The following is a 27,678-nucleotide window of genomic DNA, read 5'->3' as shown; positions in this document are numbered from 1 at the left end:
CTTTGTTTTTTTACTCCATAAAATTATGTATTATTTGCTGTATTTTTGTAAACCAATGGTTTTAATTGAGATGTAATATTGAAATTAAATGTATGTTTAAGCAGACCTCTGTTCATTTTGATTGGTAATTCTGATCCCAATATAATTTAGGTAAAACAGTAGTTTGGGTTCCTCCACGTTGTAAAGCAGATAAACTGTTATGGGTGGGACTTGAACCCATGACACCTGGAATGCTAGCCCAAACCTCTACCATCTAACTATATATCAGATTTTGGACTTCTACTACCTGCTTTAGCCAAAACAATGCTTAAATAAACTGGACCTTAATGCATTCAGTCACGCTTGCACTAATATCAATGAAATGTTAGCTTGTAGCGCATGATTGGCACGAGATTGACTACCCGTCCTTACAACAATTAGAAAAAGACGTGTTACGTATGTCGTGCCAAGCATTAGCTATCCCTGTTGATGGCGACTAACTCTACTACTATGTGTGTAAACTGTTGTAGACAGGTACACCAACGTAAGGTAAAATGAAAGGCGTGTATAAACTTGTACTTTTATATAACAAAACTACAATAGGTGTGTGAGAGAGGGCGCGGGGCCGCTACGTGAGCACGTGCGGCGGCAGCTGCGGTCGGCCCTCCAGCTTGCTGTAGTCTAGGTGGAACTCTTTCGCCACCTGGGGACAAACCATGCTGTAGTTATACACGATACTGTTTATCATCTAAATGTTAGACACCTCATTTCATCAACAATAATTTATTGTTGTAGTAACCCTCCATATTTTTTGTTTAATTTTACTTCCTAAATAGGCCCGGATTCCGATACCTTGGGCCCCTAGGCAGTTTAAATATGCCTAAATTTATCGGCACCCCCTTCTCCATCTCCAAACTACATCTTTATCAGATCTCGCAGGGCGGATCTAGGGTAGAGCCCCCCTCCCCCAAAAGCAAAATGGTAAGAAATAGTTTTCATCGTTAGGTGTAAAAAACAGGTCCTGACGGAACGCTCGAGCCGGCATTGCTCGTGTGTATCATTGTTGTGCACTGCGTGTGTATATCATTTATGAATCGGAATAAAACGGTAATGTGTCCGCGGCCGGGTTGCCATAAAAACGGTTTGACATCTTATTCTTACAACGATACAAGCAAATCTCGTTCTTTATGGTAAGCAACAAAGTTTTGCCGGCCGCTGTCACAACATATGTATAAATATGGTTTTACCTTGCGCCAATTGTGCGCGTCAAAGAAATAGTAGGTGCCGCGCTCGTAGGTGGGCGTTTTCTCCACCATGGGCATGCCGGGCGCCTGCGAGATCCACACCTTCTCCTCCATGTGGTACCGCCACTCGCGGTTGTATCTGCAACACGAAAGAATAGTTTATGCGGTTCCTAACATATCTGAGGGTGTTCAGCGACTAACAGATACGATCAACTGCAATCATTTCAATGTGAGACAGCCAAAGTATATCTATATGATACTAGACATTTTTTGTTACTTGGGAACACAGTATCAAAAACATAAATGTCAAATGAGAGAGAAGTGCAATACTGGAATCATGCTTCGTTATACACTTCGCCTACAAAAGAATTGAGATCTAAGTGGCTGCCACTGCCAAGTTCAAGATTTTACTTGGAAAAGTTTTGCAACGAATCCTGTCTTGGCTATAAGTTATCAAATATAAACCGTACTGGAAACATTGACCATTACTTTGACAATGTGCCTAAGCAGTACTTCTAAGCATTGCTGCTTAAATCAATTGTGGAAATACCGTCAAAAAGGTTATATAGTAAACTAGCTTTTACCCGCGGCTTCGCTCGCGTTAGAAAGAGACAAAAAATAGCCTATGTCACTTTCCATCCCTTCAACTATCTCCACTTAAAAAATCACGTCAATTCGTCGCTCCGTGTTGCCGTGAAAGACGGACAAACAAACAGACACACACACTTTCCCATTTATAATATTAGTATGGATATTGTGTCAGAAACAAAACGCTTACAATTCGGCGGCGGCTGCTATCTGCAGGACGTCCCCGACAAAACAGTAGAACAAATAAAATAATAGGTCTTCCTTATATCGACTCAGTCGTAGCGGCGCCAGCTTTTCTCTGATGGAGCCGTTTATCAGATACTCGGGGGGTACGTGGTAGTCCATGTCTTGTGGTCTGCAAAGAAAGTATCAAAATTATTTATTTATTTAATATATATTTTTCAAACGAAACGCTGTAATCTCAGCACAAACTTGAGGTTGCGGGAGAATTTCAAAAGATGCCATTGAATTTTACTGCGCATATACGGCGTTACAGCGTGTGGGGAGCCACCGCACGCTGTATCATATTCATTTTATTGGTAATAAATAAATTACATGTCAATTACAATTTCAGGATTGATTGGCATAATCGTAGGCGGGATGGGGGGTCTTAAAAATGTACTAGGCGGGCGGATGTACTAGAGCGGAGTGTACCTGCAGGGAGTGTCCGCCCAGGGACCGGCGAAGGTGAGATAGAGGTTGTCGGGCGAGTTGAGGTTGAGGCCGAGCGCCGTGAGGTCCTGCCCCAGCGCCAGCGACACGAGGCTGGGGTCGGACTCGGCGGGCGGATGTACTAGAGCGGAGTGTACCTGCAGGGAGTGTCCGCCCAGGGACCGGCGAAGGTGAGATAGAGGTTGTCGGGCGAGTTGAGGTTGAGGCCGAGCGCCGTGAGGTCCTGCCCCAGCGCCAGCGACACGAGGCTGGGGTCGGACTCGGCGGGCGGATGTACTAGAGCGGAGTGTACCTGCAGGGAGTGTCCGCCCAGGGACCGGCGAAGGTGAGATAGAGGTTGTCGGGCGAGTTGAGGTTGAGGCCGAGCGCCGTGAGGTCCTGCCCCAGCGCCAGCGACACGAGGCTGGGGTCGGACTCGGCGGGCGGATGTACTAGAGCGGAGTGTACCTGCAGGGAGTGTCCGCCCAGGGACCGGCGAAGGTGAGATAGAGGTTGTCGGGCGAGTTGAGGTTGAGGCCGAGCGCCGTGAGGTCCTGCCCCAGCGCCAGCGACACGAGGCTGGGGTCGGACTCGGCGGCGCGGATGAACGTCAGCAGCCCCACGATACCGAACTGGTTCGGGATCATCGTCTCCGGTATGTTCGTCACTTTACCTACAATTTATTCATGTTTCATAAAATGGTTAAATGGACGACGTGGGTTTATTGGATTTATGTGGCAGACATATCAAAGTATCTTTATCATGTTACGTTTTACTCTTACACACAGTTGTATATGCCATCTCTAAACTGTCCTAGTAGATAGTGACCCTGCCCATGAAGGCCATCCGGCCCTGGGGTTCAAATTCTAGTATGGCCATTTATTAGTGCGAAATTTGTTCTTTAGTCCTTTTATGTAGGTACTTATTATTTGCAAGAAATCTTATATGTGAATTTTTTTAGAAAAAGCATGATAAAGCTACTTCTGTATACTTCAGTGTGCGTAGCCGAATGCACAAACGCTCACGAAACGCTCACGATAATATCTCTTTCGTAGCTATCTATCTCAATCTCTCTTGCGTATTAGCGCGACAGAGCCAGACTACCTTTCTGCGGCGTTTCGGTGGCGTTTAGCGTCGCAGAAATGCCATTCGACTACGGGGGCTGGCCACAGCCAACGTATTCGATCATACACACCATAGAATTCCGTATGCGCTCCTTGATTGACAACTTGGGAAGAAAAAAAACTTCATGTAAAAATACGATTTATTTGCACATTGATTCTATCTACAAGGTCATCTAACATGCATACTACTACGAACTGAAAATGTAATTTAGAATGCATTATTTTATAAGACAAATTAAATCAAACAAATTAATAAATAGAAAAACATTATCTACTGTCCATAGGGAGCGCCTACGAAATATTTTTTCTACAAAATTAACAATAATAACTTAATAAGTATGAATTAATATAATTATTATCATACACAATTTACACTGTTTAATAAAATGTACTGCAGCATATAATTCATTCGTCTATGGGTTTAAAATTTCGACCAAATGGTTAATGGACGAAATTTTAAGATAATAATTTAGGCTTAACAAGCTGTAAAGAAAATTGGAACATGATTGATTGCTACCCTACCCTACATATTGGAGTAAAGCATTACATGAGTTATTTTTGGTAAAACCAAGATTAACTACATGATTTTAATAATCTATTGAATGGCTAGACGAGGAGAACACGTATATCTATAAATTTTACGCTTGAAAATTCCGCTCTTAGATTTTTTTTGGAAAAAAAAACAAAAATAATTTATATCTACATACTAACTTTCATAATATTTTACAGTACAAATGGCGGTACTTTTCTGCACTAGTGCACTAAGTAGGATTTTACTTGACTATGTCCAAATATTAAGGGCCATATCTACTGTAAAACATTGGACAATACAAGTGCAAATTTGTAATAGCAGCTCGTGTCGGCATCTCGATCGTGTTTTAATTTTTAGCCATTCGTTTCAACTTTCCTTTTCGGCGCATTTGTATTGTAATCTAGTATACTACAGTACAGTCGCCATCAGGGCTGCCAAAGCTCTCACAAATATTGGAACACGGACTATACAACAGAGGCGTGTTTCGATATTTGTGAGTTTTGTCAACTGTGATATATTTGATGGCGACTGTACATTGTACTATTAAAACGAGGTGCACACAACCACAGTACATGACCATAACACTTCTAACAAACGTACGCCACGAGGTTATATGTATATGTATGCGCGCCGTGTACGTATCTGCGCAACACGTGTAAGATTCTGATCAAATGAAAGATTCATTCTCGTTCATTCTCATTCGCTTACGCGTGTTGCGTACGAACACGACGCGCACACATCCATACGTCCGCCGCGTACGTATGTTAAAAGTTACCAGTTTTTCTCGAAGCCACAAGTTATAATTTACAAGTGGTAGTCAATGTCTAATATGACAAGTCGGAAAGAGACTTCCGCGCGTATATTGTAACTTTCAGTTTTGAGAAATGGGCCCCGGGTGTTATAGTATGACATAGCGGAAGTATGCGTGTGGAGTGTGGTGTGGTGTGTGGGGTGTGCGGTGTGCGGTACCTTCGGGCTCGGTCTGTATGCCCTTGCGCGGCTTGTCGGGCGCGTGGTTGTGGTCGTGCAGCGCCGCGCCCGCGCCCAGCGCGCCCGCCGCCGCGCCGCCCGCCGACGTGCCGGGCAGCGCGGGGAAGTCCTCGGACGACATCGTGAACTCCGACTGCTCCGACGTCGGCTGCTTCACCATACCCACTGTCGGAGAAATCATTACTCACTATTGGGCTGCTAGGCGACGATACGCATACGTAGAATACGTCCACGACTCGGGAACGGATATCTGTGTTCGTCGGCATCACACGAATAGATGCCCTTCCCGGGATTCGAACCCGGGACCGTCAGCTCGGCGGACGGGGTCTCTGCCGACCGAGCCGGACCGGGTCTCACGGTTATTAGGTCGCGCACTATGTACGTGAGCCGTACGACCGCGACATCTACGCGCTCGCATAGACACCGTTCGACATGTTATCTAACCGTTCTGATAAATTGAGACGCTTACAGGTTTTAGCCCTTTATTAAATCGACGCCTAATCGGGAAAATCAAAAATCAATCATCTCCCGATGGGTGAGATAAAAACTGACAAATATTTAGTGTCCACATAGTCCATAAGTCCACATACCATCCATTCGACGGCAAATAAAAGTTAGAACTAATCGGAAATGACGATTCTTCGATGCTTTTATTGGAGTTGATAATTATACTAAGTTTTTGTATTTTGTACTCTTGTGACCTTTAAAAAGCTAAGTCTAAATTGAAGCTTGACTTAGCTGAATGTACCTATTCAGCTAAGTCATCAATCTGTGTTAGTACTCTGGCATTACATTATCGTAAATGTTTCATCGTGATTTAGCAAAATTATTTATGAATTCCAGTTCAAAGTTTTCCAAGCTATGTACACAATTCTACATTTTCAGCATTGGAAAGAAGTAAAAAGAATTTTGCTATGTTATCACATATTTTATTAAATTTGTGAACACAATGCCATATAAGAAATATACTAAAAGCTGTTTAAACAATTAAAAACATGAATGGATGGTATTTGATATACTACACATGAATAAATATTTTCAACTAAATATTTCATAACATAAATGAAAAACAAGCAATCCTAGAAAGTTCCTCATTGACTCACAATCATTTTATTTACTAGTTGGAATTGGAACCATACCAGATTTTTACTTGATACCCAGGTATTATGATATGATACCTAAGGCGCTGGCCGTGCTGAACCGACGACGGTGACGTCCGGCTGGACGTCGTCCGCGGCGTCTGTATGCTAAGTATTTTTCATCACATTTGCTGTTTAAAGGTATCATTACGTATACGTGTACTGAAGCATATGTACTATTTTATTCCCAAGGGAATAATGGATTTAGTTTTAAAAATGAATACAATCCGTACAATACTTCAGGCAAAGGATGTTTCAATCTGCCAAGGATTTTTATTGCACAACCAAAATTTGTCTATTAAGCTATAAAAGATATTACAGTAGAACCCGCTTAAAACGATTCTGAGGGGACCCAGCCAAAAAAGCGTATTATACGGGAAATCGTATTAAACGTGAAAAAATTGTGATTTTTAATCGTAAACTTTTAATATGGTTATTTTTTCTTGGAGAGATAATGCTTTTCTTCTTATTTTTGACATCACTGAACCAAAGATGGGACAAAGAATTCAGAAACTCAACACCGCAGCAGTGATAATGAGCGAAGTGTATGTAGGTAGATACGAACTATAGCACTAACCGCTGAGTTAGGACGACAAATTACAAATTTATCTTTACGGGTTGGCGGTGTCGCCAGAATCGCGTAATTAGTACAGTACAATTAGTTCCGATTTTTGTCACCCGCATAAATGGGCCATTTTTTTCAAAGTTGTCCACCCCGTTTTTGGCTTGTCCCATACTTTTGATATAATATTTAGCGTATTTAAAGAGTCTAAACTAATGAAGACTATTTTTTATTCGAACCCAAATTTAGTTGACAGTAATTTACAATATTCATTTAAATTTTTATTATAATTATGTATTTGTTAAAAATTATAATGTGATAAAAAATGGGCAATTTTTTGCTGTCCCACGTCAAATATCGTTTTTGTTATGGATTTTATTCTATAACTAATTGTACTAAATATTGATGACGGTATAATTTGAAAAGATTGAGTTATACGCTATTATGTTATAAAATATTTCATGTTAATAAATAAACGTACTATTTAAAATTAAGTATAATTTGCCGAGACGGAATCTGGCAATTGTGGAATTTTCCATTCCGAAACCGCAGAATGACTGTTAAAATTAAAAGAAAGTTCCTAACATTTGGTAGCATTTTATTCAGCTTGGCAAAATTAATTTAAAACTACTCAATACCGTCATCTTGCATTTGCCAGTTGCCGCCAAACACGCATCAAAGTAGCTCGTACTCAGGGGTAACATTTTCTCAATCCACCTCCCGAAACCAAATTTGCGGGTAAATACGTAATATGCAACCTTTTAACATCGATTCCTAAAACAAAGTACTAATATTGAAACCAAATAAGCCAATTAAAAACAAGATTTGTGATTATTTAATAAATAATTAAGTAAAATATCGCCGGAGGTAGCGTTCCGTTACTTCCGATCCGATACTAGATCGTTGGTTTCGTATAGGCGGAAAGAAAAACGTATCGGAATGGAAGTATAAAGCGGTATTCACGTGGTTTTAATGTGATGTTTTAGTTTCATTTGATTGCGGGAAATAAAAGAAAAACGTATGGGATTAAAACTAACTCATCTAAAATATGGTAATCAATCACGGATTACACACTCCGGTTGTTTTAGTCATTACTCGCGATATGCTTTGGAGGTCTTAGGTACCCACGTTCAAGTGTAGACGAGACCTTAGCTTTCATCCGTTACCCATACAGTCAGATCCGTTACTGTCCCATGTTTCAAATAGTTTTATTTGCAAAAATTAAATACAATTTATTATTAAACTACGTTTCCGTTATTTTATATTGAAATAGTAACGTTTAAACTATTTATTACAAGTGATGGCATCCTATAAACTTGTGAAACAGTATAGTAATCTTAAAAATTCTCCTCTATTTTGTACTGAAAGTAACGGAACGGATATATATATGGGTTTAAAAAATAGTAGTCCGCATTTATGTGAAAATGAAAGTGTAATTTCTTCATTTGTTATTTTAGAATGAATAATAAAAATATTGTAAAATTCCCAAACCTTTTATATTTACATTATCTGCGATTAAATTTGGTTGCGGAACGGAACACTCGCTTCCCCTCAACTCAACAAAAACATATTTTTTTCATTAATTACTTAAAAGTCAAGTGAACCTTCTATATTTTATATAAATTTATTTATTAAAGAATCTATAAAAATAGCTTTTAATAAATTTCTATCGGTTTCATTTTCATATCAACTTTTTTCGGGGTGGACAACTTTGAATAAAATGGCCCAAATAAAGTTGTAAAGTCATGCAAGGTGGCTTTAACCCCCGACGCAAAAACGAAGGGGTGTTATAAGTTTGACGTCTGTCTGTCTGTCTGTCTGTCTGTCTGTCCGTCTGTCTGTCTGTTTGTCTGTCTGTGTGTGTGTCTGTCTGTGGCATCGTAGCTCCCGAACGGATGAACCGATTTTGATTTAGTTTTTTTTGTCTGAAAGCTGAGTTAGTCGGGAGTGTTCTTAGCCATGTTTCATGAAAATCGGTCCACTATGTCGCGGTCGGGGGTTTTTTCAAAATTTTAATTTTGTGGTTATAGATGGTGTATTAAGCGGGGACGCGAGTCGTATTAACCGTGAAAAAATGTCTGAAAACAAGTCTCAAATTGTAGGGACCGGCGTAATATGCGGAAAATCGTATTAAACGTGATCGTTTTAACCGGGTTCTACTGTATAAGGTATGAAAAATGCATTTTATTTATGTTTTACAATTATCTCAGTGTGTTTTGCATTTATTTCGTAAACTTAACTGAGATAAATTGTTATAATTTATAATCTGACAACATGCTCTCTACTCGCGCTTGACCGCGTGCGTACGCGAGGCACCCACCGTTGCCTAGCAACGGAGAGTACTACAGATCAAAATATTGAACTGAATTAAAGATAAGTGAAATTTTAGTTCAATCATATGATTTATCTGCTTTTTGAACATTGCATTTAATTTATACGCAGTAATTTCGAGTTTGTTTTCGTTCAAAAAGTGTTTGTTATCAAAAACAATAGATTTAATATGAATAATCTGATGTAAATCAAGATACACTATTGGTCGCAACGCCGCCGGTTGAAGGTTTTGCCTTATAACTGTTTCCTCTGTATTTTTCTCTCAAATGTGATGAAAAACATTGTGTGTAACTCGGGGAGTATGAACATTATTAACTCGAGTCTTTAAATCGCTCCGGCAAGCCGTCGCGATTTAACTTACTCTCGTAAGTGACCGGCCACACCAGAGCGTCGCGTGTCTCGGGGCGCGCAACGGGCGTCCGCGCCACGCCGCTTCAGTGTAATTCAAAAAACGCCTCTTCAGTACATTTTGTATAGGAAAGACGTAAGACGCGCCCCAGGTGGCGTGGCGGCGGCGGGGCGCGCGCCGCGCCACTTGGCGGCGCGCCTTACGTCCTTCCTATACAAAATGTACTGAGGAGACGCTTTTTGAATTACACTCAGATGGCGTGGCGCGGACGCCCTTTGTGCGCCCCGAGACACGCGACGCATAAGTGGGAACGCTGCCTTAGTGATATTCAACTTCCTCCCCTTGTTGCACAATGTACTATTCAATGTTCGGGAGTGGTCGTTCTCGCCGGACGCCGCGGACGTCCAGCTGGACGTCGCCGTCGACGGTTCAGGACGACCAGCGCCTAAGGCACTCAGCAACTCGGTACAAAGAGCGTAAGCGTAGAGTGCAATCCTTGATGCAATGCTTGATATCATATCGTAGTTATCTCTCTCTATCGCTCTTCCATATTAGTGCAGTTGCATCATCACCACTGAAGCATCAACGATTGAACGTGACGTCGCTACTTGTACGAACTTGCATGGGCTCTTTGATATACCTATTAAGAAACGCTGACGGCGTGTGGTGAAAGGCGAATGTGTGTGTGTGCGTGACGTACCGTACGGTTTGGAGCCGGGCGGCGGCGGCGCGGCGGCGGGCGCCTGGTCGCCGGCGCCGCGCGCGGTGAGCGACGGGAACTCGCTGAGGTCGAGCAGCGGCGGCGTCGACGTGTCGCCGCCCTCGCCGAACACCGAGTGGTAGTTGCTGCCGGCGTTGAAGCGGGACAGGTTGCCCATACTTGACTGAAACATTATTACACATTTTTTACTCCAACATACTTTCTAGCTTTCTATTGCTATATTATGTAAGTATCTAAATTCAGATTCAGAACAATAAAGAGAATAACTAATATTTGTAATGCATGTTCTCGATTAAACTAGTGGTGTTACAATCAGAATTTGGACAAACATTTGAGATAAAAAATCTTCCTTAGATATACAGGTTTTTTCACATGATCCAAAAAAACACATACATGCAATTCTACTCATTTATGTATATGATTAACTTTCATCTATAGAAGCCACTCTGAAATCACATAAAAATATCTCGTTTTCATACTTTTGAATGGAATGACAATAAAAATTGTTACTTCTGTTAGATTAGGTTTTATTTTAACATTTTAGCTACGTCCTTGAACGTTTTTTCATGTCGCCTTGACCTCTCACATTTTGTGAATTTCAATTTTAATGAGAAGTACCTTTAACAAATAGGGATACCTAGCTTATTCAATATGTTTATTTTTCAGGTTAGTACAATCATTGCCGATAATGACTATGTTGAGGATAGAGCAAAGTGGACGGAGAAAACCACGAGGGTGGATCATGTATCAAGCCGAAAGTACACTATCATATGTTTATCATATAAATATGATCATAGGTCTGTATGCCTCCCTTTTACTCCAACGTAAAGAAAAAGGACGGCATGTTGCCTATGATCATATTTCTATGATAAACATATGATAGTGGACTATCGGCTTCAGTAGGTGCACGACAAACGGTAGGAGGATGACGATGGTTGATACTTCCATCGTGTTTGCAAAAACTGTCTACTACTTATCATACCATGTGACATCGATTTTTTGCAGACATTACAGTTTATAGAGCAATTATCAAAGAATAATTCTTTCGCTGCAGCAAGCCCAGTAATGTGTACATACCATAGCATTAGAATTAGGCTGAGATAGTGGCGTCGGCATCGGTACCCTTCGGTCTGCAAACGCCCGCTGTCCGAAGAGTGTGGATCTGGAGGCCATGGAGGGCGGCGCGCCGCCGGGCATGGCGGTGGCGCCGCGGCCGGGCGACAGCGCGCCGCCGAACGTGGGCGTCACATGGCCCGACACGCCGCCCACCAGCCCCGAGCCCACGCGGCCTCCCACCCCGCCACTGGCTAGGCTTCTAGGCGCTTGCTGGAAATTCAAGTTTGCCATAACCTGCAAAGTTCAAAAATCATTAATTTACAATTATTTTATTGGTAAACTGAATGAATTGACTGCATTAATATATTTTTAGGATTAGCCAACTGTGACTGTATTCAAACTGTGATCTGCATGAGGTTTCCATTTATATTATGTTGGGGTTGCAGAATTTCTCTAAGACATAGAACTCATAGACAATCCTATATTATAACTAATTTTCTATTAAGTATACTATCTGACAAGTCTACATAAATACTTTTAAGTTTTAATCTAGTCTTAGTTTCTATATTAAGTAAAAGCATCAAATTAGTGTTACTTTAGTACATGATTCTAATTGGAGTAATTAAGACTGTTCAAGCTTTTTAATGATACTTTTTAAGTTAGAGATGATATTAGAGTTCCAACTGTAAGCAGGCAAAGCAGGTATCAATGGGTTGGCAAAACATGGGAAAGAAGCCCCAATCGTGAAAGCATTAACTGTTTGGATATCTTTTTTAGGCTCATGTACAACTTTCATGTAATAAAATAGGTTGTTTAAACATTAAACATTGTCTTGTAACTAAGTAGCTAAAGTCCATAGTTCAATGAAAAAGCCTGCAGTTATGGGAATCCAAATCTTACATCAAAGTATGTTACAATGGTTCTACTTTCAATGAAAATAATCAATTACAGTAATCAATGAAGTTTATCTTTATTGTGTTTACACATTCTGGTATGTGATCTATCAAAATTTACAAAAAACCTAATGTAATAATTGCATTCACTCCAGTGAACAAAAACATCTGATCTCTTATATTCATTATATTAGAGATGTGTTCAAATATTTTCCGTAAGTATGTAGATGTAACTGAATGATTGAATGTGACTTGACCTGACCCTAAATACATTCAGGGTATCATTTTGATATTTCAAAATCTAGCGCATTACAGAATTTACAGGGTTCGAGGATATATATCAATGGATATATATCCGATATATATCCAATATATATCCAGCGGGGTTCATGATATATATCAATGGATATAAATATCCGATATTTATCATTTGTTTATAAATATTGCAATACAAAAATGGTTTTAAAAAATGTAACATTATACACGTTAAACTTTCGTGAGACATATTAAAATAGTTAATTTAAATATGGTTGTACTCACACCCGTAATTCTTGATAATAACGTGAGTACAACCGTATTTAAATTAATTAAATGTAACATTGTTAAAAATAGAGTTTTTTTGTGTTTGTTACTGTTTTTCTACTAAATGTTATGTTTTTCAGTAGAATTTTCCTTATCTGAAGTTGTATTCATAAATAATGCAACAAAATAATACTATGCCTTCCATGCAAAATGGATATATATCAAAGTTGATATACAGGGTGGCCCATTCAAATCGGTCAGTATGGGAAAGTCTGAAACTGTAAGACATACGAAGATTTGTTCTTAGGAACCATGTCACCGATTTTGATAAAAAGAAAAACTGCATTCATACAATAAAAAAAAAAAGTGTACCCAGCTGGGGAATCGAACCCGGTTGTTTTGAAAAAATAAACTTACACTATTTCTATTCAGATATCGTTTGTAGGTCTTAAGCAGTAAATATCTCTAAGAAACATAATGTCTAAAATGAATAAAATGCATTTTTTTCACATACTTTAATTTATCATAGTAGGTGTTCAAAGTGACCACCGTTACAATATTCAGCAAGTTCACTTCATCTTTACAACAGTGTACAAAAATAGCTATAACACAGTTGAAGACCTAAAAGTAGCCATAGAGTCAACTTTAACGCAGATTCACCACATGAAGATACAAAATGCAATAGTAAGATCGTTACCTAGACGTGTTGAATATTGTATTGAAAAAGACGGTGGTCACTTTGAACACATACTATGATAAATTAAAGTATGTGAAAAAAATGCATTTTATTCATTTTAGACATTATGTTTCTTAGAGATATTTACTGCTTAAGACCTACACAAACGATATCTGAATAGAAATAGTGTAAGTTTATTTTTTCAAAACAACCGGGTTCGATTCCCCAGCTGGGTACACTTTTTTTTTTAATTGTATGAATGCAGTTTTTCTTTTTATCAAAATCGGTGACATGGTTCCTAAGAACAAATCTTCGTATGTCTTACAGTTTCAGACTTTCCCATACTGACCGATTTGAATGGGCCACCCTGTATATCATAAATATCCGATATTTTGATATTTACTATAAATATAGGATATTTTCGAACCCTGAGAATTATTAAGCACAGCAGCATAAGAACATAAAATTAAATAGATGAAAAACCATATTGTAGATAAACAGATAGATGTTTAATATAATGATTGCAATAGATAACCAAATCTAATTAGGAAAAAAAATATTATATAGTATTGATATTTAAAGGTATTAAATGTTAAGCTACACAGAATAATGATGTTTATGTGGACTAGATAACTTAAATTTAATAGGTATAATAGTTGACTGTACTAACATTTAGAAGATTCACAATTTGCTTCAAATTTGAGGCATTTCAAAAACTATTTCCAAATGTTTCCTTGATGTCTGCTTTCCAATGATTAATTGTATTACTTCCACAGGAGGGCAACTATGTAAACTCAGATTATCTTATTATTAGTTTAAGTGTGAAAGTACAGGGTTAACTGATTAGAGAATGCAGGTCAATTCAGTAAAATTGTCATTGAACTTCAGGTTAGAAACATTTCAGACTCAACATGTGTTTGTGAAATAAAAGCAGCAACAAAAACAAAGTGAAAGTTTAGCTATCTAAAAGCAACCTCACTTAACTCAAAGAGCATACAGATGCTTCCTTACAAATGCAAATAATACATTAAAAGAGAAAACAAAACATATAATTGAGCAGTGGCAATGAATTATTGCATCTGTTTCAACTTAGGCAGTGTTACCGAGAAAACACCGACACTGCATAAGATTTATGAGCGATATAAATGGGTTGACGACAATAACAACAAATGAAGTAGGTAAATCTTTGCCATATATTATTTGATTAGCATTCGTCCTCTGTCAAACAATGGCGACCCAGGGTGAATAAGTATGTACAGTAACTTCTTAAAAATCATTAAATATTTACCTAATGTGTCGACGTCAGTCCTTATTCCACTATCTCAAGAAACGTATGGATGGTTCATAATAGAGTATTCTCGGCAGAAATTAATAAACCCACTAGAATGGAATAAACAAAAGTTTGTTGACTGTTCAATTTACAAAACGATCTGTATGCATTGAAAATTTTAAACACCAACTAGAAACATGTGTAGCACAGTCTCCGCTTCAAACACTGCTATAAAACGCTGAAAACTTTATGCATCATTACGTCACAAATAAATATTTTAACAATTTCACTCTGTTTTGTCGAACGCCACATTACCCTAAACAACTATGGCGGCCATATTGCTGAAAGCGGAAACTAGTAGTAATATTCACCCTCTTTAAATTCGTCTAATACCCTCGAATAAATATTTTGAATATACTTGAAAAAGTGTATATGGTTTATTTTTATCATAATAACTTTGCTGAAATATCTAGATTTTATTTTGTGATGCATTTATGATTATTTAGAAACTAAATTGACTTTTAGGGTTGGTCATACCGCATGTAAAATAAACTCCAACATTTTAGGGTAACATTGTCTATGAATAGCCTCTTTTCAGTTGCTTTATGTAAGTTTACAGGTACAAAACTATTTTACATGTCATGTGATTATTATATTTAAGGTTGTAATGATAACTGGTAATATAAAAGAAAAAGCATATTGTATGTTGTGCCAAAACGCGCGAGTAGTTGTTAAATACTTCAAAATTGACAGTATTCACACATTTACTTTATCCTCTTGTAATGACATTTAATACATAGTTACAAACCTGGCGTTGGTCATTTCTTGCTAGATGTTTGTCAAAGTACGGGCGTTGGTTCCTCATAACTTATTTACGTTCATTTATACACTAATGTTCTTTGAATTGTTATATTCGCGTCAATGATTAATCATAGTCGTCACTAATTATTAAGAATATATGAACTACCCTCATTATCCTTATTATGAAATAATTGTCAGTGTTGCCTTAAAGTAGATGCCTGCCCAAAGTATAGGTAATAAGCGGAGGTACCTTGAAATAGCCTCAATACACACGTATCGTATACACAATAGAATACAATACACACGTTTGTAAAAAAATGAATCATTATAAATTCAACCACTCAATTGCTCTAAAATTTTCAATGGCCTCTATTGTCAAGTAAAATAAAGGTGACAGCTGGTAACTAAAGAGCAACTGATAAATTGTTATTTTTTTAGATAGAAGTAGTTTTAGATATGTTTGCTGCTCAGCTCCCAGCTGAGTAATGACCTTTTAGCGCAACCCACTATTATGTACAATTAGATTAAGCTAGTTAAGTATGTGTATTTTGTGCTTATAAACGTTTTTTCTTTCTTCTTTCTAAATTTGCCTAAGACGCGAGTTGGCTCAGGGGCTGGTTAACACCCCCCCATAGGGTGCCCACCTTGCCGTGGTGGGGGGGCTTAGTAACCGTGGACTGGTCACCCACGGTGAAGCTATGAGGTACCCAGGGCCGGCCGGTTTGGGGAGCTGGCTGGCCCGAGGTTTGTAAAGCCCACTTAAGACGCGTCTGGGAGGACTGCAGTGGGAAGGAAGATCCGGCAGTATGGGATGCCGCTCTGCGCCCTCCCACGGTAGCCGAGGTGGGATCGCAGGGGGAGAGGCGTGATGGTATAACGGTGCGCCACTCTCCCTACCCCCTGCGACCTTGGCGGGGCCGCTCCGCTGTAGCGGCATTGGTGGGGCCGCAAGGAAGAGGAGTGCTGGTATTACGGTGCGCCGTTCTCCCTATCCTTTGCGGCCGACGTGGTTAGCGGTGGAACCAAAGACCATTTCCACCGCTGGGCGCCGGAACTCTTCTGGCGCCCATGACCTCAGGATGGCAGGTACGGGGACGCCTGCCATCAATACAATCTGAGGTATCGAGGTGGCGGCCGTAAAAACGGCCCTAAAAAGGGCGAGGCAAAGAGGTGCCTCCGGAGTAGGGTTTGAGATCCGGATATCCGGATATCCGAATTATCCGGATATCCGTTGAATTTGAGATCCGGATCCGAGGTCTCATAGGATCCGGATAAAACGGATAATACGGATCCGTAAAATGTGGGTATCGATCCACAGCAGAAAGAATTTTCGAATGAAATTTATGAGTTGTTTCCTGTAGTTTGTCGCCTAAAATGTTTATTCACATTTATTTAATTCAAATACTACAGAAAGTCAAGCTAGGTTAGGTTTGGTACATTACGCCATGCGATGAATCCATAATACTGTATGTATTAATGTTATGTTATGAAACTAAATAAAATGATGATTATGGTAAATTAACTATTGTAAAATGTGTTTGTAAAATATTATTTATTCTACTATTTTGAGTTTCAGAGTTAAGTATTTAGGATATTAGATTTAATTTAGTTTTATTTTTAGGCTATACTTATACATATTTTTACGCATAATTGAATAAATAAGAATAAAATGAACAGTAAACCATAGTTTTTAAAACTGCTTTCGTCAGCATCCCGCAGGAATAACGATAAATTATTAATTTTCTATAAAGCAGAAAATATTGCCATGGATATTTTTAAGCTTAGTGATTAATTAAAGATCATGGAAGTAATTATGTAATTACATACGTAATCATTTTATAAGCTGAATCTAAGTAGATCCATTTTTTTTGTATTTAATGAGATGGGAGGCAAACTAGCAGACAGGTCGCCTGATGGTAAGCGATCACTCTTGCCTATAGAAACCCTAAACACCAGAAGGATAGGAGGTGCGCTGCCAGCCTTAGAGCTTCACTGAAAAGCGACTGGCAAATATCAAATGACATTTCGCACATAAGTTCCGAAAAACAATTGAAAATGGTACATGATAACTAAATACATGTAACACAATTTACACGTCTAATACTTTTTGTGTAGGTACAGTCGACTACAAAGAGTTGTATCCATTTTTTCACCTTATTACAATGTAATAAGGTGAAAAAGTGTGTACATCTCTTTGTAGTCGACTGTACACACATATTGACACTCCCGGGTCCAATGCAATAGAATTATATTTTTAACTTTTTATCCTACATCTGCAATTTTGCATGGATGTATTTATTGGCTATGTTTCCGGATTGACGCCCCAGTAAAACGGAGGTATTAGTGAACAACAATAAATTACCCTGCATTAGCTTATGTATACATACATACATACATATAATCACGCCTGTATCCCATAAAGGGGTAGGCAGAGCACATGAACGACTAAGTTTCAGTGCCACTCTTGGCAAAAAGGGGTTGAAAGAAATCCAAATTGTGACATTGCAGTGACAGGTTGCCAGCCTCTCGCCTACGCCACAATGTAACCCATGTATGTATGTATGCATGTATGTATGTAGCTTATGTATGTTAAACAAAAATAGTGGCCTACAATGTACAATGGGAGTGACATAAATTGTGTCACTTAACTTCAAACTCGGGTAAGTCCTTTCTGCCTTTTTTGTATAATCATCCTTAAAACCGAATCGATTTACCCGAGTTTGAAGCTAAGCGACACAATTATGTGTTAAAGGTTCATCTAAAAAGTTAATGAAGTTATAATAGACTATATTTATGTCGTTTTGTGAGTTTAAATTATTTTATTTCGGTAACAGCAGCTTTGTTTTGACAAAACCCCTATAAAAAGTTACCTTTTCAACACGGATCCGTTTTATCCGAAATATCCGGATATCCGGATCCGGCGAATTTTAAGATCCGAAATATCCGGATCCGAAAAATCGACGGATCTTGCAAACCCTACTCCGGAGGCGGAGATCCGCGATGCGGACCGGTACTGGTGGTGCTGCAGTAGTGAAGCGTAAGCGTTCCTGCAGGCCACCGCTACAGCACAAAGGTGGAACGTAGTGGGGTTTTAGTAGGTATACCTGGCTGGGGCCTCATTAGCCCGCAGCAGGGAGTCCCACATAACCGTCCCGGCCCGTCCCCGCGCCGGGGAGGTATGCGTAAAGCATTTCCCCACTTATAAAAAAAAGGGGCTGGTTAACAGCTCGCTATTTCATATTACCCCGTCTACACTTTCTATGTCTACATTATTTAATTTTGACTTATTTGTATGCCAGCAAGGCTTCCAAGTGAGGCCAAAGACCGAGCAGCGTAAGAACTTAAATATAGCCTGGCAAAAAAATAGAAAAAAATAGGGACACCACCGTCTATGTAAATCGTTTTGCATGTGGCATTGAGTCACTTTTGTATGAGAATTGTAAGTGTTGCTATGGTAAAAAAATGTTCCATTTCTACTCTTTTGCTTGGCAAAAGCTGTAAGTCATATTGTATTCGACCTTAAGCGCGCTGTAATCTGAGGTCTTGGCCTTCGGTCGTATGTAGTTTTGTTTTTGATTCTGTACACCCCTAATTACAATTTAGGAAGATTAGGGCTATACTTTTAGCCTGGCGTCCACTTACGCGGAGTCGAGAGGCGTCAAATTGAGTCCTTCACACATTAACTATGAACGGTGAATTCGATTCGACGCGTCGCTAATGGTCGCCCGACGCAGTTTCATAATATGTAAATGCAGAAGGCGAATGAATGAGATTCGACTCATGAGGTGGATGCCAGGCTTTACGGTCATTACAGTTATAAATGAGTTGGCATTTTGTCACCATGCCTAGATGGTGTCTAGTTTTGGAAAAAATTAAAGAAATTTATATTATTATATCCTCATGTCTATGGTTATTAAACGGGAGATTATTTGTAACGGCTGGCAACATTAAGGATCATATGATCGTTCAATGAAGTAGCACGTCTGACTAGGCGTCGACTTGCTCCTTTCAGCCAGTTTTTAATTTTCTGGCTGATTATCGGCTGTTTTACGTGTAAGCGGTGTTAAAAAATAACTATCAGCCATGGCGCTAAGCGACGCAGATGTTCAGAAGCAGGTATGTATTAATAAAATGCATTATCGTAGAGTATACGTTACATGTAATAGGACATGTTATTTGTCAGGTTGATATTTAGAAGATGCTGGGAATCTTGACCAGCAATTCATCTATGATAATGTCGCTGAAGATAAATATATTCTATCATGCCTGCTTTAACGTTTCTTACTAGTAAATATGTTAATTTTCCATTACCAGATCAAGCATATGATGGCCTTCATCGAACAAGAGGCCAACGAAAAGGCTGAGGAAATCGATGCCAAAGCCGAAGAGGAGTTCAATATTGAGAAAGGCCGTCTCGTGCAACAGCAGAGGCTTAAGATCATGGAATACTATGAAAAGAAGGAGAAGCAGGTGGAACTCCAAAAAAAGATGTATGTACCCATTCACTGCCAAGAGTTCATATGAGAACTGCATTTGATTCGACCTGGTTGTCAATATTATATCCACTAGTTTTAACTTAGCTGAGTAAGAACTTCAAGAGATCAAGCATTCCAGTTAGAATCCAGTTCATAATCAATGTCTATCCCCTTAATTTTACAAAACATATCTTTGATATTGCAATAGTAGGTAACAAGTACTTTAATAAGAACATTATTTGGCTATTAAGGGCAACCAAGCTGGAAAAGTGAATTTAAGGTTGTAAACTATGATTTAAACAATTATAGGTGACATGTGACAGCAGAAGGGTTATACCAATGTAGCCATAACTGTTATCTTCATTTAGTTGCACTTGATATCTGGTCATGTGATTTCATTTATTGGATCGTGGAAAACTTATGGGACTAATATTGTTAATACAAGACTGACAAGGAATTGTTTAGACTTTTTAAAAATTATTCAAGAAAAAAAAACAATTTCCGTCTTACTTATAGTTTTGCCAAACTTTAAAACAGTTTTTTGGCAATGTGCTCTATCTAATCTAAAATAACAATGTTACTAGGTATCCTACAACTATTGCAGGGTGTATTATTTTTATTTACTGTACAGTCTATACACCTGTTATGTCAAAAAGTTATGATCCCATGGAGTTGGTCACAATTAGAGATGGGCCGAATATGGACTTTGCCGAATACGAATATTCGGCCGAATATTCGGTTACGCCAAATTTTTAAAGCGGTTGTTGAGATTAAAACTATTAAATGATTGATAATGGTTACATAATAATACATATGTTATTACAATTAAGTACTATGTTCTTATGATTTAGTGGAAAATTAAAACTTGGTTAAAACAACTCTGAACTAGAGATGGGCCGAATATGGACTTTGCCGAATACGAATATTCGGTCGAACATTCGGTTCAGCTCTTACCGAACCGAACATTCGGCCGAATATTCGGTTACGCCATATTTAGAAAGCGGATATTAAGAAAAAACTATTAAATGATTGATAATGGTTACATATGTTACTAGAATTACATATGTTATTACGATTTAGTGAATTTAACTAAAACTTAGTTAAAACAAATCTATACTCTTCTCAACTCTTAAACTACGGTTTTTTCAACTCTGTATTTGTATTTTGACGCATGGCAAGCAATTATCTCTTTTTAGTAAAGTAAAATTCATAATCCTACGGACTAAATTGACAAATGACTGACAGGTAAAATGATACCAGGAACAGCAAAATTAAAATAGGGAAGGGTATATGTCGATAACAATATATCGACAAGTTGTAAAGTTCATACAACAGACAAGTTTAAATCAAGAATAAGTATATTAGTTTCAAATAAGAGGTACACATTTTGGTTTGTTCTATGTATCTTCGAGGTAGTGGATGGATGTCATGGATGCCACGCATTTTTACCCACTAGTTTTAAAACATAAAAAGGTTTCCGAGCCTGTAGGTAAAAAGTAAAATGCCATGTCCAACGATAATCAATTATCTGTCAGCTATGGCAAGTATGTCATAAATATCTATATAATTTTCGAATAATATTATTGCTGCTTCGAAATAAAAAAAATATCTCTAATTAGCGGTCTACAGACCTTTTGATCTGTCGAAATCACAGAAAAAGTTGGTATATTGATTAGCCGATCAAATTGCCAATTTCATTGTCCCGTCTGGGTACACCTTAAATCTACGATGTAATCATAATTTAAATACCGATAAGAACGACACTGGCCAAACTGTGGCAACATTCGTTCACACTTGTCAATTTGGTCCGTAGGTTTATGGATTTTACTTTAGTTCCTTAGAAAGCTACTAAAATAGGAGCTTATTATCCAATGGAATACGTAAGATCTTCATTATTTTTTTACTTTGTTTATTCGGTAAATATTCGGCAAAGCAACCGAATTATTCGGCCGAATACGAACATTGAAAAACTTGCCGAATATGCCGAATACCGAATATTTACCGAATATTCGGCCCATCTCTACTCTGAACTCTTCTCAACTCTTAAACTACAGTTTTTAGGGTTCCATAGTCAACTAGGAACCCTTATAGTTTCGCCATGTCTGTCTGTCCGTCCGTCCGTCCGTCCGCGGATAATCTCAGTAACCGTTAGCACTAGAAAGCTGAAATTTGGAACCAATATGTATATCAATCACGCCGACAAAGTGCAAAAATAAAAAATGGGAAAAAATGTTTTATTAGGGTACCCCCCATACATGTAAAGTGGGGGCTGATTATTTTTTTCATTCGAACCCCAACGTGTGATATATTGTTTGATAGGTATTTAAAAATGAATAAGGGTTTACTAAGATCGTTTTTTGATAATATTAATATTTTCGGAAATAATCGCTCCTAAAGGAAAAAAAAGTGCGTCCCCCCCCCTCTAACTTTTGAACCATATGTTCAAAAAATATGAAAAAAATCACAAAAGTAGAACTTTATAAAGACTTTCTAGGAAAATTGTTTTGAACTTGATAGGTTCAGTAGTTTTTGAGAAAAATACGGAAAACTACGGAACCCTACACTGAGCGTGGCCCGACACGCTCTTGGCCGGTTTTTTCAACTTTGTATTTATATTTTGACGCATAGGCAATAGGCTAGTTTCCTAGGCTAGAGGAGGCCTTTGCCAAGCGGCACACTGAACTAAGAGACATTCTCTAATTCAGAAAAAAGCTTAATAGATAATAGAAGATAAAATATTGTATGCATGTATGCAGTGCACGAAATAAAGCACCACATAATTAGAAGAAAAATATGGACAGTAGTTATGTTTAAACATAATTTATATTTAATAAGTCAAAGAGAAAGATATAAAGTAAATAAATTGACCGTGACGTCACACCTCAGTATTTCATAGTAATTCCATATTAGCAAATCGTTTTGACAGTTCTTAAAAAGAAGCTGATTTGACTAGTAGAAAACTAGCCTACTATCTCTTTTTAGTAGTTCCTTAGAAAGCTACTAAAATAGGAGCTTATTATCCAATGGAATACATAAGATCTTCATTAGTTATTTACTTTGTTTATTCGGTAAATATTCGGCAATGCAACCGAATTATTCGGCCGAATACGAACATTGAAAAACTTGCCGAATATGCCGAATACCGAATATTTACCGAATATTCGGCCCATCTCTAGTCACAATCATAATGTCACTAGGGGCTATGGATTTGATAAGGTTATATCTTGTACTACTTATGAGTTAAAGTTGTTATTGACATAATCATCACTATACTTTGGTAAATATTAGCAAGCACCATTTTTACTAATTTAATTTTTATAGATTTTGGTAAAAATGGTGCTAATTATAGATTACTTAGCGTTTGTCCGCGAGCAACGTTACATTTGTAAATAACGGAATGCTCCATACAAACTTCCACCCCCCATTTCAAGAATTGGGGGGTTAGAAAGAGACAAAAGGTAGCCTATGTCACTCTCCATCCCTTCAACTATCTCCACTTAAAATATCAGATCGATTTCCTAATATTACTTGAATACTGAAATATGTATAATCAACCATTGTTTTACTACTCTCCAGCCAATCTTCGAACATGCTCAACCAAGCTCGTCTTAAAGTACTGAAAGTGCGTGAAGACCATGTACGTAATGTGCTGGACGAGGCCCGCAAGCGCCTGGCTGAGGTGCCTGAAGACAAGGAATTGTACGCCGAACTGCTTGTCACACTCATTGTACAGGCTCTGTTCCAGGTATGTTGTAAAATAAAATTTAAATATTAATATAAATATATATTGGGGACACCTTACACGTTGATCTAACTTAGCCCCAAACTAAGCAAAGCTTGTACTATGGGTGCTAAGCGACGATATACATACTTAAATAGATAAATACATACTTATATACATAGAAAACATCCATGACTCAGGAACAAATATCTGTGTTCATCACACAAATAAATGCCCTTACCGGGATTCGAACCCAGGACCGCGACTTAGCAGGCAGTGACCCCTCCCCCCCCCTGGGGCCTGGCCTTTACCACGTGACCCCCCCCCCCCCTCCCGGGCACGAAGCTGGATCCGCGCTTGCTATGTGTAGTATAATAAACTACGTCATTGGTGGGCAAAGTAAACGATAAAAACCTTATGGCCGATAAAAACCCAACTGAAACTTGCACGGGAAGTGCACGCTGCCTGCACGCCAAATGCAATGTCAGCATGCAATCCTCTTACAAATTGCAGTTGGGGTACAGTACCTCTGTATTAGCCCTGAAGTGAAAGTATACACCGTGTTTTTTTTGTTTTCCGTTAAATTCGGCATATCACTTTTAGTTAAATTCGCAAAAAAAATTCCATGCCAGTTGCTAACACTGAACGAAACGATTAAAATTCGTGGCGACGAGTTTGGAATTTCACCACTCTCTTTTCCTCCTGTGGGTGTAGTAGAAGTCTACTGTGGGATATAGGTTCAATTGTGTTGTTGAGGATAGGTTAGTAACAGTAGTAATAGTAGGATATTGAGCAGTTTCATGTGCTCTGCCTATTCTTTTTGGGAGTATGACAAATTCGTGTATAAATTTATTATTATTATCAATGTTTGATCTTTGTGTGTTTTTATAATTTTGTTCTTATTAGAATTTTTGTTTGTTTTTGTAGTTGGTGGAACCTCAGGTAACCGTCCGCGTACGACAGGCCGATAAGGGCCTGGTGGAGGGGCTGCTCTCGAAGGCGCAGGCCAGCTACAAGGAGAAGATCAAGAGGGACCTCCAGCTGAAGGTCGACAACGAGAACTTCCTCCCGGCTGAGACCTGCGGTGGAGTCGATCTTGTAACGGCTAAGGGCCGTATTAAGGTAACTATAGTCTGTCATTCTCCTTGCGTTATCCCAGCATTTTCCACGGGTCATGTCAACCTGGGGTCTGCTTTGACAACTAATCCCTAGATTTGGCGCAGGCACTAGTCTTACGAAAGCGATTGCCATCTGACCTTTAACCCGAACTAGGCCTTATTGGAAATTAGTCCGATTTCCTCACGATGTTTTCCTTCACCGGCAAGCGACTGGCAAATATCAAAAGACATATGGCACATAAGTTCCGAAAAACTCATTGGTACGAGGCAGGGTTCGAACCCGCGACCTCCGGATTGAAAGTCGCGCGCTCCTAGCACTAGGACACCAGCTCTTCAACTATAGTTTGTATCAGGTATTAAATATTAGAAACGTCTACCCTCAATAGGCTACTAGACTCTTATCGAATTTGGCACAAGAAATGATTGTTTCCTGTAGTATTTGACATAAGAAACCAATGTTTATAAAGTTTGGGTATTAAAAGTGTGTGGTGGCAACGTATTTTCGATTAAAATGAGTGTATTTTTTTTTAACTTTGGCCACCGAAAACGCTGTCAGACATGTAGTGACGTCATAGAACCTAACTTAACTTCATGTCGAGTCAATCAATCACTGACATGATGAACTTATACTTAAATGTCAGAATATGTCTCATAATTAAATGTCAGAAAATTTTGTGTTCAATTCGATTTACGATTAAGTGAAAGTATACTTTATAAATGCATTTTTTTGGTTTTCAAGTCGTAATAAAATATGGTACTATTTTTTTTCGGTTAATTGGACAGTAATTAATAATATAAAATAGACTTTAAAAAAGGGTCAAGTAGCCTATGGCTCTTTAAGCCAAAATTATCTACACTTGCCCAATTTTCGGTCAAATAAGTAATTTTGTCTCACATTTTCCTTAGCCAGTGAGTGAGACCCAACGCGCTTTTGATAAAAAACAAATTGAACACCACCCAAAGCCGCGGAAAACACATGACATAACAGGAAAATTGCGAAACTTTGAAATGAAAACATTGTTGCATAGTTTTTCATTTTAAACCGGATTTATAAAGTTATTACTAGAAATAGGTACGTGTTTGTAAGTAATTTTAATTTATATTTTTTTAGTACATTTCTAACGGCTTGGCGTTTCAAAGCAGATCTGGAATAAATCTTCAGTATAAAAGTATTTTTTTCACTTTGAAGGCTAAGGCTATTTTATTTGCTGTGCCGTGGTGAATGGCAACATCGATCCCAGCGCGACCTCACGAACGGCAAACACAACGGTTTAGTGCGTAGGGCCAAGTTTCCCCCCTCTCGCTAGTGGAGGGGAAAGAAACGGCGAGTCCCACACATCGTGCGTAACTGCATTCCCACTCCGCCAAAAAAAGGGTTATTTGTTCTATTACATAGAGACAAACAGCCAGGATCACTTGGAAAGACGCCAAGCCATTAGTAAATCAAGTTATATGGCCTCGTTCAAACTAGCGCTGTTAAAAGATAAAAACGTTGATGTTTGTTGTCCTACACATTGTTGTCCTATGTGACACTGTTTGAGTTGCAGGCGTCCATAGGTTACGGTCCCCGCTTTACATCAGGCGGGCCGTATGCTTGTTTGCCACCGACGTAGTATTAGTATTAAAAAAAACTGTCATGACACACTTACTAATGTGGGAGTATCTTCCGGCGATAATTTGAACGAGCCCTAATACAATGAACATAGATGAACTCGTACTGTTTGCATGCAGATCTGCAACACGCTGGAGTCGCGGCTGGAGTTGATCGCGCAGCAGCTGCTGCCCCAGATCCGCACGGCGCTCTTCGGCCGCAACCCCAACCGCAAGTTCACCGACTAGATTAACACATCTGTTAATACTAACTTATTATAAAAATCATTATTATTCGTAGAACTAAACGTTATTATTATAATAAATGTTTTCCTTTGCCTAATTAATTATATTGTAATAATGCGTACAATTTTGCTGTTAGAATTTAACTGATGTTTGGTCCTGTCGAGTCGTCAGAAGTAAATAATGTGTAATCATGTAATTTTCTGTTCCTGTATGTTCTATCTTTAACTGTACGTTAGTTTCGCCTGTGTAACACCGATGTTTACCGAGAACAAAGTATTTTATTCGTACAATTCATTCGACATATGTATACTAGAGTAGAGTTTGGAAACGATATATTTAAGACATTGTTACCACATAACTAGGTAATATGAATAGCATTTTAAAGTCGATTCTGTTAAAGAGCTCATAGGCGTCCGCACCTTCCGCCTTCAGTATTAATTGTAGCACGAGTCACAAGACACGGCCGACTTGGTTAGATCGACATTAACAATTAGTTGTATGCGAAAATGTTTCTGTATCCTTATAATAATAGATGTTATTACTGGATGTTTTGCAGCGATATATTTGGCTATATCGTTTCGCGTAGGATCATTGAGTGCTGCAAGGCTGGCTCACGGCGGCAGCATCCTACGCTGGGAACACCTAAATCGAGGAAAAGATTTGGCTGCGCGCAGTGTAGCGCCGTGGGAGAGCCTTCCAGTGTTTCACACATTCCTACACATTATTACCCGGCAGTTACACTTTCCTCGGCTTGCTTTTGACGGACGTAATCGACAGAGCACAATAGCTCTTATATAAGATACAATGTATAATCCCCTTTATGGCACTGTTAAATTCTTATGTAAATATATAGATGTGTTAATATTAATCTTTTATTTACCTTTCTCTACAATATAATAATATTTATGTGCTCAAGAATTCTTAGGGTTCTATAAAATTCTAAACGTGCGTGAGACAAGAAAGTTTGAGAAAGTAACTTAAAACTTCTTGTTCTTGTCACATATAATATAATAGCTATTCAAATTTCAAAATCGGACAAAGTAACCTTCTGTCTGATAATAGTACTACTAAAGCACCAAATGGGTATCAGGACCACGTAA

General features: G+C 38.6%; 2 protein-coding genes across 4 annotated transcripts; one reads left to right on the top strand and one right to left on the bottom strand.

Moving 5' to 3' along the window:
• Positions 1-547: 547 nt before the first annotated feature.
• LOC125230329 (regulator of gene activity) lies at positions 548-15,577 on the bottom strand. Of its 3 annotated transcripts, none has more exons than XM_048135463.1 (9): positions 15,436-15,577; positions 11,288-11,560; positions 10,190-10,373; positions 5,088-5,273; positions 3,658-3,690; positions 2,931-3,135; positions 2,002-2,166; positions 1,227-1,362; positions 548-682 (listed from the first exon to the last, which is right to left on the bottom strand). In XM_048135463.1, the coding sequence occupies exons 1-9, from the start codon at positions 15,490-15,492 to the stop codon at positions 608-610; spliced, it is 1,314 nt and encodes a 437-aa protein (XP_047991420.1). In that variant the 5' UTR covers positions 15,493-15,577; the 3' UTR covers positions 548-607. The 3 variants fall into 3 exon arrangements, with proteins under 3 accessions (XP_047991420.1, XP_047991432.1, XP_047991426.1); XM_048135475.1 differs by lacking the exon at positions 15,436-15,577 and adding an exon at positions 14,646-14,975; XM_048135469.1 differs by lacking the exon at positions 3,658-3,690 and having other exon boundaries at positions 15,436-15,576.
• A 3,806-nt stretch (positions 15,578-19,383) lies between these two features.
• Positions 19,384-27,442, top strand: LOC125230047 (V-type proton ATPase subunit E). Its single transcript, XM_048135033.1, has 5 exons — positions 19,384-19,544; positions 19,743-19,918; positions 23,480-23,648; positions 24,552-24,746; positions 26,474-27,442. The coding sequence occupies exons 1-5, from the start codon at positions 19,512-19,514 to the stop codon at positions 26,579-26,581; spliced, it is 681 nt and encodes a 226-aa protein (XP_047990990.1). The 5' UTR covers positions 19,384-19,511; the 3' UTR covers positions 26,582-27,442.
• The last annotated feature ends 236 nt before the right edge of the window (positions 27,443-27,678 follow it).

The sequence above is a fragment of the Leguminivora glycinivorella genome, chromosome 1 (genome assembly GCF_023078275.1).
Source record: "Leguminivora glycinivorella isolate SPB_JAAS2020 chromosome 1, LegGlyc_1.1, whole genome shotgun sequence".
Taxonomy (NCBI): Eukaryota; Metazoa; Arthropoda; class Insecta; order Lepidoptera; family Tortricidae; genus Leguminivora; species Leguminivora glycinivorella.
The sequence above is the reverse complement of the archived record's forward strand: the minus strand, read 5'-3'. Positions and strand labels throughout refer to the sequence as shown.

What these genes read in the sequence shown, in the direction of transcription:
- LOC125230329 (XM_048135463.1), bottom strand. Translation starts at nt 15,492, where the DNA reads ATGAGGAACCAACGCCCGTACTTTGACAAACATCTAGCAAGAAATGAC. An exon ending in CATACAGACCGAGCCCGAAG is followed by an intron (nt 3,691 to 5,087) that starts GTACCGCACACC and finishes TTTCTTCCCAAG; the next exon opens with TTGTCAATCAAGGAGCGCAT. An exon ending in TGGGCGGACACTCCCTGCAG is followed by an intron (nt 2,167 to 2,930) that starts GTACACTCCGCT and finishes CTTTCTTTGCAG; the next exon opens with ACCACAAGACATGGACTACC.
- LOC125230047 (XM_048135033.1), top strand. Translation starts at nt 19,512, where the DNA reads ATGGCGCTAAGCGACGCAGATGTTCAGAAGCAG. An exon ending in TTGTACAGGCTCTGTTCCAG is followed by an intron (nt 23,649 to 24,551) that starts GTATGTTGTAAA and finishes TTGTTTTTGTAG; the next exon opens with TTGGTGGAACCTCAGGTAAC. An exon ending in CGGCTAAGGGCCGTATTAAG is followed by an intron (nt 24,747 to 26,473) that starts GTAACTATAGTC and finishes GTTTGCATGCAG; the next exon opens with ATCTGCAACACGCTGGAGTC.